The sequence below is a fragment of the Rhagoletis zephyria genome, unplaced genomic scaffold, assembly GCF_001687245.7.
Source record: "Rhagoletis zephyria isolate East Lansing unplaced genomic scaffold, Rhagoletis_zephyria_1.1 Rzeph_scaffold_03988, whole genome shotgun sequence".
Lineage (NCBI taxonomy): Eukaryota > Metazoa > Arthropoda > Insecta > Diptera > Tephritidae > Rhagoletis > Rhagoletis zephyria.
The window spans coordinates 42,295-55,761 of record NW_016161071.1 but is presented as its reverse complement, the minus strand read 5'-3'; the positions used below and the strand labels follow the sequence as shown (position 1 = coordinate 55,761).

The following is a 13,467-nucleotide window of genomic DNA, read 5'->3' as shown; positions in this document are numbered from 1 at the left end:
AAACTTGCGAAAAATGGATCAACGTAGTTGCTAAAAACAAGTAGCAACATCCAAGCATTACCTGTGAGCATAGCAATAAATAAAAAAGAGCATAGCAAAAAAAAAAACAAATTGAACAACAAACAAACATTCGCGAATATATAACTATTCGTATGTAAAAACGTATATATTTGGTATGTACGTAAGTATATATGTAGAAGCAACAATACCGTGTTGCCGCAATCATCAACACTATCGACTAGTTACCGGCCTCCAACAGATTTTTAGCATCTGGCGGAATCAAGTATAGCAACAACTTTTGTCGCGACTGACTTTTAACACATCTAGATAGGTATACAAATGTATGCATAGTAGATATGGACCAACAAACATACAAAATTTAGTGCAATTTTAAAAATTTCATTGATTCTACTGTGCGCACTAGTCACCGGGCGCATGCACATTGGGGTTTAGGTCTTAGAATCCTCACAAAGTGTTGGAAAGGTAGTTAAGAATAAAATTTCTCACAGAACTACTTATGTATGTAACCCTATTATTTAAATTTCAAATAAAATTCAGAAGGCTTTCTATTTTGCTTAATTATGAAATATTGATCAGTGAACGTAACATCAATCATAGAACAATATAAAAAAAAATCATGTGGGAAATAAAATTATTGCTCAGTCGCACAGTGTGAATAAGTTTTGTGTGGATCCTTCTTTCTCTATTAATCCTATTACCACATTAATTGTGAACCCGCATGGCATTAAAACGTCAAAATTGAATTTGGCATTTTAATTAAGTACGTGCAACGCTCTTCAAAAACCGAACGGATATTCCAAATGTTAGTCACAATTGCATACATACATATAAGCGATTCGTGGGCCAAATTTCATGTAAATCCTGGCAACCGCTTCTGAGTGGAGAGAAGTCTCGCAAGGTATGGTTTCTCTCATTTTAAATCACCCTGTACCGATAAAAAAAAAACTCTCACTTCAAAAGAAACGTTAGTTCACATCTACTTGCACGTCTCTTTATAAAAAATGTCTTCGCGTTGAGATGGACACGACTTTTCGAATAGGTGGCAACCTTAATCAAATGTATTTTCAAACTACAGCTTTCATAAAACTTCTTCGCTTGACACTCTTCAAATATTCAAAGATACTGATTTTTTTTTTTAAATATTCACAATTTTTTTCATTGTTTCAATATTTGAATGTTTTTTTTGTTATTTTTTATATAATCATTGTCCAAGCTCCAGGTAAAAATCTCAGCGTATATAACGTCAATTGACTCTATTTCCCATAGTGGTGCAAAACAAAATGAACCGACGTAACTACCTTTTCAAAAGGTAAATAAATGCAACAACAATTTAGAAGTAAAGTAAATGATGCTATTTCCTAATTCAAATGGAAATAACGCCAACAATGCTTAAAGTATGCCGAATAAAAGAAAAAAATGTCGTACGTGAGATATGAATGTTACAATAAACAATGCCCCGTAGGTGTTGCCATGGATGGAGGTTATTGCCCAATCCTCAGTGCTATTAATCAACACAATCATTAACCACCACCAATTGATTTTATTAAAAAACTTAAAATTGCGAAATAATTAAAACACCCCTGCGAAAAACCAAACCATAGACCAGGTATTCACAATACGCCAAATCTTGGAAAGGACCCGGGAGAAAAGGGTCGACACTCATCACCTATTTTCACCACCTCCCTCTCGGAAGAGTTTAGGTTCAGTTATTCATGTTTTTCTTATACCAATCCAGCATCAAAAATCTAATTATTACAATTCCGTTAAATTTATTATTATCATTTTTTTTTAATATTTTTATGTTAATTTTTGTTTTGTTTTGTCATTTGAGGGCATTTTTTTTTTAAATCATCTTTAAGAACTAATTTTATTCACAAAAACCTCCATATTTGGAGGTATTTTCAAATCGGTCCAGCTCGCTTACATCTTAATATTTTTCGGAAATATTTTGGTGGACGTCTGAAAATATAATAGATTTTATAAATCCAATGGAAAAACAGTACCGATTTTTTTTTGGGTAATGATGCAGTCTAGTGTACATACATATCTTGTGCATAAGTTAACTAAATTCGACCTTTCAAAGTATTTTCAAACTGAAATCGTTTAAATCTCTTTCGTATGAGTTTTCAAACATGTAACGATTCGGGATTTCTACTTCTAATCGTACGAAAAGGCGCAGATCGTTAAGCATGGCTGATTTGTGGAGGATGCTCCAGTAAGGGGACGGAGAGGAGTTAAAACATCTCATCACCAATTAGCATGGTTGCAATCCCGAATGGCAAGAAAGGCTTTTTATGTGAAGTTTTTTCATGTCAGAAGTAAACACGAAGTTCTGTCATTGAAAAATGTTTTTGAATATTGCTCGAATCGAATTAGGGTCCTAGCGGTAGAATATCACATCGCCCCTCCCTATCCAAAAATTATACATACACCCCTGTCGATACAATCGATGAACTAAATGAGGCGAATAGATGAATGAACAAATGAGTGAACCAATTTAAACTCAAGCAACGCAGCGAAAATATGTACATAAATATGTATATGGGAACGCATTCCTGGGAAGTTTAATGATGTTAAGTCACTGAAAGTTCCCTCATCATATACATACATATGCATACACAATGGAACTATTTCTACATAGTCGGCGGTTCAAACACAGTACGCACCTCTTGTAATCAGTGATGTTGCGAATATTTGTTCGTTATGCGTATTTGGAGTTATTTTTAAATCGATCCAGCTCGCTTAGATCTTAATATTTTTCCAACAAATTTTGGTGCACGTCTTAAAATATAATATATTTAACAATTCCAATGGAAAGACAGTACCGATTTTTTTATGGGGGGCGATGCAGTCTAATATACATACATAAAGCATCTTCAGTTTAAATAAACCTCTTTTCAAATTAAGCGAAACCCTTTCCAAATATAATAAAACCTTTTTCAGATGAAGCGAAACCCTTTTCAAATTAAATGAAACCTTTTTTAAATTGAATAAAACTTCCTTCTTTCGTTTACTGAGAATTCGCTGTTACGCGTTGCTTTTCTTTACGGTCAAGGCATATTAGATTACTTATATGGAGCAGTAAAAAACTGCTTTGATTTTTTCGAAATTGTTTATATTATATTTGGACTTTAAATTGCCAAAATTTGTATATCTTTTCACATTCATATTCACCAATAATTTGTATCACATTCTACTATGAATTCGACCCATTTCCAAGTATTTATGCAGGAGCTATTAAATAAAATTGAATGTAGATCAGAGCCATGGGCGCAGCCAGAATTAGAATAAAGGGTGTGGGAGGGCTGGGAGGCTCGAAGTTGTTCGGGCACGGAATTTTAATTTCGAAAATGTCTTTTCTATGGTTTTCAACAAAGAAGAGTATGCTGGCAAAAATTTCGGTAAGCATCCATTATTATCCCCATATCTCTTACTTCTTGGGATATATGAATTCTGGCATTATTATCCTTAACTAAAAATTAATTTTGTAACTCTGGTCATGGGCGTGGCCAGGTTGGAAGAGTGCTCGAGCGCCCTTACTTGCAAGTTGTCCCATGGGCGTAGCCGGAATGAAGTTTATGAGGGTGCTCGAGGATAATGCCAGAATTTATAAATCCAAAGAAATAAGAAATATGGTGGATAATAATGGATGCTTACCGAAATTTTTGTCAGCATACTCTCCTATGTTAAACCCTATATAAAAGGCATTTTCGAAGATCAAATTCCATTCCCGATCATTATTCAGAGAAACAACATACAAAGTTAGTGTAATTGAAGAATGTAGGCACAAAAGGACTGTGCGAACGATGTTATGGACGTGATCATCCAAAATCCGAAAGAGCGAATAGACAAGGTTTTCACTAATTTTATAAACTATGACTTAGAGCCGATTGCATCATGTCGGGTTAACACTTTCTCCGAGTTAAACATCATAACCAGCGTTATGGACTTCCTGTTATAAGCATGGCGTCGATAACGATGTGTAACTAGGGGTAAGTGTTATGCAGCGTTTTTGCTGCTTTTAAAATGCAACGTTTAGCACTTTCGAACATATTTTTTCAAAGAGTGTTCATGCTATCGCATTTAGCAACTGTACATTTACGCGAGTTCGATATCGTATGCTTTTGACAAACAGACGTGTTCCAGTCGCTTATTCAGATCCGTATATTTTACGATCAATTCGCACGCAGAAGAAAATGTGCAAAAAACCCTACTGAAAAGGAAAAAACAAATTTTAAACCAAACATTCAATACAAAAACTTGAATTGTTTTAACCATAACCGAACATTTGTTTGTGTATATATTCATTTGTCGGTGCTGTCAATTAAAATTTCCTCACTTAATTAGGAAACAAAACAAACAGAGTTGATCACAAATGGATCCAGATTTCTATCAGCATCACATCGATGTTGAATTTGCGTAACTTTTCTTTATCCAAATAATGTAAAATAATAAATGAAATCTCGATCGGCGATCACTGAAACGCAGCTAGCCACTGTATACCCGAAAAAGCAATGTTGCCACTTTTTCTCATTAAACCATGTTCGAATCGTGGAAATTTTGGAAGATCACAGGGTTGCTTTTAGCATTTAGATTCTTAATGCAAAAATGGAGTTGCATTTAGGTGACGAATTTTGTATGGATAAATGTACATTTAGAGTAGCATTTAGAGCTAAATGTGCATTTACGCGTAAGCAAAAACAGCCCATTAGCTAGACATGGTGCAAATGGCTCTTAATAGGTTAAGTTGATTTCCTGTTCCTAAACTCAATAATGTTTAATACTTAATTTAAGAATGTTTCATTTCATTTGAAAAAAAGTTACATTTAATTTGAATAAAGTTTCATTGAGGGCGTGTGTGAATCGGTAACAAAGTTCTATGGGGAATGCTGTTGAATAATATATTTTTACTATGGTGAGACAGTTTTGCCAATCTTCTGTGTGAAAATTTTTTGACAGCAGTAAAATTTTGATAACCGCAGATTTAGGCGGAACAAAATATTACAAATTGAATGAAATTAATATTTTAAGAAAAGATCTACCATCGTTGATTGCAATTCATCAATTTCAGCTTTTATTTAACGAAAAATTACACCCTCAACAATCTTTGCGATTGTAAAAGTGTTCTATGCATTTATCAAAAAATTTCACTAGCCCCATGAGCTACTGAAGTTTTATTCACCTCATAGTTGTCAAAAATTTACTCGCCGCGAACTTTGTTACCGATTCACACACGCTCTGAATCTGAAAAAGGTGTAATTTAATTTGAAAATGGTTTCGCTTAACTTGAAAAAGGTTTCATATAATTTGAAAAAGGTTTTCACCGTTTTCAAATTAAGTGAAACTTTTTTTTTATTAAGCGTGTATATATCTGATAAAGTAACTTAAGGGTTGTCGAAAAAAGCTCGATGCAAAAAAATACTGAAATACTGAAGTCAACATATGTATTGTGTGGCCGAAAGAAGTTCATAATACTAGTGGCAGAAATAAAAGAAACGCCTTATTTCAACCAGTTTAGTCTATATTTCTTTTCGTTATTTAATATTTAAATTTTTTACAAAAGTCTACCTCAATTTAGATGTAATTAACTGCATTTAAAATTTATGAAAATTTGTCAAAATTTCAAACTTTTTACTCTCTAAAGTAAGATAAAATGCAAGTTTCATGCAGTTACAAAATATCGTTGATTTTTGGGAATTTTTTAAACGATACTGGGCATTTTCTTCATATAAACAAATGGTTGAACATACTCTGTACGAAGGAAAATGCATGACACTGCCAGCAAAAAAAAATGCAAAAATCAACATTACTTTTATGGTGATTTTGTTTCTTCCAAAAAATGTTGATGTTACACTCAACCCTATAAAAATACAAGTTTTTCCCTTCTTCTTCATATCTGGCTCAAGCATTTCATAATACTGTCGTTTTAAACAACCATCTGATTTTCAGGGCAACCATCTGCCCTGACAAAGCTTCACAGGGCAGAGAATGTGCATTTTTTGCCTTACAAGGGTGTGACATTTTAAGAAACGAACAAAAATTTGTCTCACCTTTAATTTGGAATTGTACACCACAAGAGAAAGGGACAATCAAAAGGCGACATTTTTTGGCAGAAACGAAATCACCATTAATCATTTGAAACTTGCACATTAGCCTCCTGTAATTTAATGGGCTATACTTATAAAATTGCGTACCTAGAATTTTTCTAAACAATTCCGAGTAAAAAATTGAAACAGGTTGAAACAAACAAATTTCAAAACACACCAAAATAAATATTGCAAAATTTCAAGGATAAAATTTTTAAGGACATTTTCAATACCTTATGCACTAAAAAATTTAATCTGTTCTTTCTCTATAGCATTTTTTCTTTAATCTGATACCCATGCTGTTTTCCTAAAGTACATTGCACAAAAATTTTCAAACCATTTTCTGAATTACTCATTCTATTCAATTTTCAAAGTCCTTTTAAAAAATTCTGATTTCACAGAGAAAAACTAAAAACGCAATTTTACTGTATGTGGCTTCGCGAGTATATTGATTTGTTGTGTGTAAAATTGCCTGTCGCACGGTGTTATGTGTATGTATAATTAGCTAGAGATTTATAAAAAAATATTAAATATTAAATAATCAAAAGAAATATAGCAAAAACTGGTCAACATAAGCCTTTTTTCTTATTGCCACCATTGCAAATTACAAATCCCGAATATCCCGGGACTCTTAGCAAATAATCCTAGGATTTTCGGCTCTTAAAAAAGGCCGGGATCCCGGGATACCGGGATTAACGTCCCTAATAGTAACTGATGAAGTAAGTGTACATGACGTCTTGAGACCATATTGGCATAGGTGGAGCCTAGGTCAAAATGTACTTTAACGATTATAAATGCTTATATGCTTTTTCCTACAAATCTGCATTAAAAAATTCCTTCAATTGTAATAAAATTTCATCCTTTTAGAATCTTAATTTCACAGTATTCTTAATTTTAAGAAAAAAGAACACATGGATGCAAAACTTGTAATCAGATATTGGATAAGCAATACAATTATTATAATTACATAATTGTTTTTCAACAAAACTATGTAAACTTACAGCATTTAAAATTACATTTGTGAGAATATTAAAATGATAAAAAATTAAACATCCACTTACCTATGCGTGCCTTTTAACTTATACGCGATTGCAGATTATTGCGTAAATTAAGCAACACTATGCGATTGGCCTTAAATTGCAAATTGCAAAAAAAAAAATATGTGAATTGCTTTACATTTAACAATTCCTTGCTTTTTCACCAAACACGCGTACCTATTACCATTTCAGTAGAGAATACCATTCTTGAGTGGTTAAAACATCGACTTTCAAAACTATTCAACCGTAGCTAAGCGTAGAAACAATAAAACTGACTCATTAGTTAGCCATAAAACGGCTTGCCGCAGTTAACCAAGTAGAGTAAATCGCGAGTGCGAAGAAAAAAAATAATTGCAACGTTTTTTTTTTTCTTCAATCAACTTCATTTCTGGACAGTTGGACTGACTTTGTCGTATTTGAAGTGTCGCTTTTGACGCGCAAATGCACATACATATATGAGTCAACAAATAAAATAAACACTTGCATCTTTGTGCCGTATAAGTTAAAATGTATGTATGGTTGCGGGGAAAAATGATTAATTGTGGCTATTTTAGCCGCCAGCATATTTTGCAATGCCGAAACTAAGGCATTTTATTTGGAAACAAAGTAACAAATTTAGGCGCCAACGCTTGGCCTCGTTATCGTGCTTAATTACAAGCACATTCATGTGTAAACACGTAGTAAATCTGAACATAGGCATACTTTTGAAAACTACTTGTTACAATTAAATTACCAATAAATACATATTAATTAAGTGTGGGTCCACTTGCATTGTATTTTGGCAATTAAGTTATTAACAAAGCACGAGTGACAGACACTTCAAAATGCTTTGCTGCGTGATGGTTTCATTAGCTGATTGGCTCAATCGATGATCGATAAGAAAAGGCACACAAGACAATAATTACCATCAAATAAATATTTAGTAAAAAGTTTAAGTTCAGGCGAAACTAAATTTTATATACCCAGTGCACGTATTAAATGTAGTTATTTCACCTTTCTGTAAACAACATTATAGCAAGTAGTAGTATAGTTTTTCTGCATTTGAGACATTTTCGATAATATGCTCAATTAGAATTAATAAAATAAATGAATCTAGATTGATAGAAACCGATAAATTGGTTACGTAGATTCACTAATGTTGTCATAGATGGGCGGTTCCAAGCCCATTTTCCAAAAATCCACAATAATCTTATTTTTAGTTAAGAGATTGTTGTAAGTATTAACTTGTAATAAATTAGTGTCTCTAGCTATTGATATATCGGAGTTTTCGTATTTCTGTAATTTACCGTTATATGGGAAGTGGGCGTAACTTTGGTCCGATTTCAAAAATTTTCAACACAGATATACATACATATACATATATTTTTTACCACCGCGTCGAGTTTTGTGAATATTGATAAATCGGTTATCGAGATGCACATATGTGTCCTAGACCTCCTCTAACATGGAGCGACATGTTTTTTTTATTGAAAATACGCAAAAATGTAACGTATCAAAAAAGGGATGTTATATCTTTTAAAGATATTACAGACTTTCGGGTACCGGAAGTGCACTATTTTATGCGGAAGTCCATTCCATTCGTTTTTCAATAAAAATATATTGATCAATTTTAGAAGTAGTGGAAGTGCGAAGATCATATCCAGGCGAAACCCTTAAGATAGAGTATCCCTGATTTGGTAGTTTTCAATAAAAAAAAAAACAAATTCCCCTCGGTTTTAGAGGGGTGGACGAGCGGTCTAGAAGACCCTATATACTTATAAGTGGGCAGTGCCATGCCCATTTTCTCATTTACTACCAAGAAATTATTATAAAAATCGATTGAGTGAAATGGCTTCGGTGGTTACGAATTTATAGTAGTTTTCATGTTTTTGTTATTAGGACCCCCCTAGATAGAAATAGAGCTTTTATATAGGTGAGCCACGCCTATTTTCTAAAAGTTTCATATTTTTTTATTTTATGCCAAAATTCCATTTTGCATTGCAACTTACAACAACCTCTACCTCTAATACCGTTCGATTTCGGCAACTTCCAATACCAACCGAAGTTTTTGCTCGAGTTATCGTGTACACGGACGGACAGACGAACATGGCTTAATCGACTTCTATCTTCATTCTGATAGTATATTAGTCCTTTACTCCGTTACAAACAACCGTTATGCGAACAAAGTTATAATAAGTACCCTTGTGCGCAAGTTCACTCGGGTATAAACATGCTTCAACAATTGTCAGCCTGTGTTTGACGGCAATTGCTTAGGCTTCGACTGGTCGAAAATCTCACTCAGTCACAAAATCTGAAATGATTATCCACAAATAATTGACTGTACAAATGCAAACTGCAACTAGATTTTCGTCACATGTACATACCCACAAACATAGCAATACACACCTACATACATATGCACACACATATTTTAATGTGCCATTATAGCTCAGTCATTAAATCAATAAAAACGTAAAATTTTCGCATTCATTCATTCATTTTACAGTCATTTGTGCCGCATTACAGTTGTAAACAACTTAATCAATCAGCCAGCAATGATGAAGCGATTTACAACTACCGCAACGCTCTTGATCTTTGCTATCGTGACTGCCGTCTGGCTACCGTGGACTGCCGTTAGTGCGTTGGCTGAGTCCTCAACCTTGCAAACGGCTAAGCAGTGGAAGCTGTTCACCTATAATTTCTTACCGCATGCACCCATACACGATTTGAACTTCTACAATCCATCCAATGTGCTGGCAACCGGTATTACTGTTTCCCACGACCGGATTTTCATTGCGACGCCGAAATTGTTCTCTGGCGTTTCGTCGACCGTGAATGTCGTCTCGAAGGCGGAGTTCGGCGATTCACCAGTGCTTCAGGTTAGTAGACAAAATCTCCAATATTTAGGCAGAGTTGGAAAAAGGTCCAAAATATGCAAACACATACTTGCACGTTTTTGCTCTTTCTATACTCACACATACTTATAAGTATTTTTGCATGCACTTCCTTCTAGGCTTACCCAGATTGGTCATTTTCAACAACCGGTCGCACAGATTTCAATTGTAGCGACTTAGTTTTGGTGTCTGTCTACCGCATGCGTATCGATTCGTGCAATCGTTTATGGCTTTTAGATGCTGGTGTTTCACGCTCACTCGAAGACTTTGAAGTCACTTGTCCGCCAAAGATTTTAATTATCGACTTGAATACCGATCAAGTGGTGCGACGTGTAGACTTTCCTAAGGAGATACTACGTGGCGAGTCGTTGTTCACAAATCTGGTCATTGACGAGACGACAGCGAAACATGGCAACTGCGATGATGTGTTTGCGTACATAACGGACACTGTGGAGCCTGGTAAGTAAAGCAGTTAATGAATGCTTAAGGAAATGTTAGTAATGGACAGTGAAAAAGCGGCTTATAAAATATGGCAAAAAGTACTAATTGTGCTCCGATTTCGGTTTAATTTTTCAGCTGTAGTATATTTTCTTAGGGGGTGTTTCACTAGGCGGTGGCAGGGGTAAATGTTATCAGATTTTTATCAAATTCGATTTGCAGCTTAGCTTTAGCCATAAAGACTTATAACTTTTTTAAAATAAATAAAAACATAACCACTCTATACTTTTCAGGGATCATCGTTTACGATAGCGGACGCGATGTTACCTGGCGCGTTTCACATCCTGCTATGTATCCCGATCCAGATTTTGCGCAGTCAGAGATTCTCAACGATCGCTTCATACTAATGGATGGCGTGGTGGGTTTAGCATTCGATCACAAATTGGGTGTGGTATACTTCCAGCCGCTGGCAACTGATCGGTATGACATAAAAATAAAAAACTCACAATAATTAATTTCTAAACTTCATTTCTCTCACTCCACTTCTCATCTACTTCACAGCTTATTCTCCGTCACCAAAGAAGTATTGCGTGCCGGCCCGCTTGCGCAAAATGAAATACTTAAAGTGAAATTGGTCGGTAAGAAATCTTCACAAGGCATCGGACTCACCGTATCGCCAGTGGATGGTAGCATTATTTTTAGTCCACTTACTGAAACTGCAATCGCTGCATGGAATCCACGCAATAACAATCAACTTGTGCTCGCTCACGATCGCGAACGCCTGCAATTTGTTGCCGATATGGCAACAACACCACATGAGCCAGGCGTTATCTATGCTGTTTCATCGAAATTCCATCGATTCTTTTTGAAAAATCTCAACCACAATGAAGTGAATAATCGTGTGCTTCGTTTGCGCTTAACCAACGATTACGTGTCAACACACGGCGCTATCGGCGCTCAGCCCTATGATTTACATACGATCAACAAAGCTTCCAACTACTTCGGAAGTCCATATAAAAAAAATTCTTTGGATCAAACGAATGTTATTGGTTACGGCAATTACATCTACAATAGTTTACATGCTGGGGTTAAGTCCCAACCGCCCTATAACTTCGAAACTGTCGGGTTAATCAATTTCTCTCTGCGAAACCCCTTCACTGCTCTTAATGCGGGCGAAGCTTTTCCGCCGCGCAAAGAACAACGTTCGAATGATCAACGGCCTTCGTATTTGGATAGCTTGAATGGTGAGCGAAGCACTGCTAGTCCAGATCTACGTTACCACATACCAACAACAACATTATCTCCAATACTTCACAGCGGTCAGCACACGTCGATTCCATTCAGTGTCGAATACGATCTGCCGCGTCGTATACGTAATGCTGAAGGACAAGAAATAATAAAAGGGGCCATAGAGTCAACCACTGTGAAGCAGTGATGGCGAGCGGTATTGAGGTTGGTACACTGGCGTGCCTTAGTAACTACTTAGCATTTATTCGGCTGTCGAAAACAGTGTGTACTATGTGCAACTGTTTAGAAGCATAACTTGTGTATTGTGTGTGCATACATACGTTGTTATACTCATATACATATGTACATATAAGTATTCAAAATTGGTAGTTCATTTAGTAAAACTTATTTTTGTATGTAAATGTATCTACGTATACAAATACAAAGAAGTGTATATAAGTAAATAAGAAGTTGTTTATTCTAAGTGTGCATAAATTGATTCGAGTTAATTCAATCACAAACAATAAAAATCAGCTAATTTGTATTGTAAATAAACTAATAAAATAATTTATATACGCCAAAATTGTGTTTACAATGACTTGCAGTAGCGTAGTTATTCATTTCTGTGCTACGGAGTAACAAAATAGTTACGGTAACCATAATGCCGGATTTCCACCAGGCATTAAATGACAAAGTTAGGCATTAAAACTGCTTGCACCATTAGGTTAACAGCAATTGTCATTGAATTCGTTTCCACATGACATTTTTTAAGTGTCACACATTTTTCGTCAATACAATGCCTAGTGGAAATACTACATAATAAGTGGGCCGAAAAAATAAGCAAGAAAAATGTGTTTTAAGCGCTTAGATAAGCACCACAATATTGGCACATAAATATGCTTGCAAATATGCTCGAAAAAAAAACACACAAAAGGTTAAGTACAGTTCAATTTTTATACCCGAGCGCACTTGTGTCCAAGGGTATTTGTTCACATAACGCTTGTTTGTAACAGCCAAAACGAATCGAGAAAGATATAGACAAATGTGTACATAAATGCTCCAAACGAAAAGAGAATTTGATTACGCTATGTCTGTCTGTCCGTCCGTCTATCCGTCTGGAGCACAAATTGAGATATGTCAACGAAATTTGGTAAGTAGGTTGGTTGCTCTTTATCCAAGGTAGATTGAGATTGAAAATGGGCGAAATCGGGAGATAACCACGCCCACCACCCATATAATGTTTTTTTTGAGATATGCAAAAACTAAGATATTTCCGTAAATATTGGATCCAAATTTTTGAAAGTTGGTATTTGAAGTCGAATTTTGGCATAAAATAAGACAGTTACAAAATTTTTGGAAAATGGGAGTGGTCCCGCCCACTTATGATTAAATGCTGTATCTGTGTAGTCCCTTTACCAATGCCTAGCAAACTCGGTGAGAACTTTGCTTAGGAAACTCGGCCACTTCCCATATAACGGTAATTTGAAGAAATACATACGACAACTGCGATAAATTAGTAACTATTTAAACTAATTTACTCAAAATCGGTATATGCAAAGACCTCTTAACAGAAAATGATTTTCAGGGAAATTTTTGGAAAATAGGTGTAGCACCGCTCACTTACACTTGTGTATTTCGGTACCCGGTTTATCAATTTCTACCAAACTCGGCACGATTAGCAACCTTGGCACAAAAAAGCAATATGTTGAAAATTTTTGAAATCGGACTAAAATTACTGCCACTTAACATATAACGGTAAATTTCAGAAAGACGAAAACTCCGATC

The 13,467-nt window shown here is 35.1% G+C and overlaps 1 protein-coding gene across 1 annotated transcript; it reads left to right on the top strand.

Annotated features, from left to right (window-relative positions):
• Window positions 1-115: 115 nt before the first annotated feature.
• yellow-e (L-dopachrome tautomerase yellow-e) lies at window positions 116-12,255 on the top strand. The gene is made up of 5 exons (XM_017625306.1): window positions 116-181; window positions 9,650-10,002; window positions 10,137-10,476; window positions 10,749-10,935; window positions 11,017-12,255. The coding sequence occupies exons 2-5, from the start codon at window positions 9,679-9,681 to the stop codon at window positions 11,888-11,890; spliced, it is 1,725 nt and encodes a 574-aa protein (XP_017480795.1). The 5' UTR covers window positions 116-181; window positions 9,650-9,678; the 3' UTR covers window positions 11,891-12,255.
• Window positions 12,256-13,467: the final 1,212 nt, after the last annotated feature.

Bases quoted from the DNA above. Each gene is read 5' to 3' on its own strand.
- yellow-e (XM_017625306.1), top strand. From the start codon at position 9,679: ATGATGAAGCGATTTACAACTACCGCAACGCTCTTGATCTTTGCTATC. The intron at 10,003-10,136 runs GTTAGTAGACAA...ACTTCCTTCTAG, and splicing joins GCGATTCACCAGTGCTTCAG to GCTTACCCAGATTGGTCATT. The intron at 10,936-11,016 runs GTATGACATAAA...TCTACTTCACAG, and splicing joins CAGCCGCTGGCAACTGATCG to CTTATTCTCCGTCACCAAAG.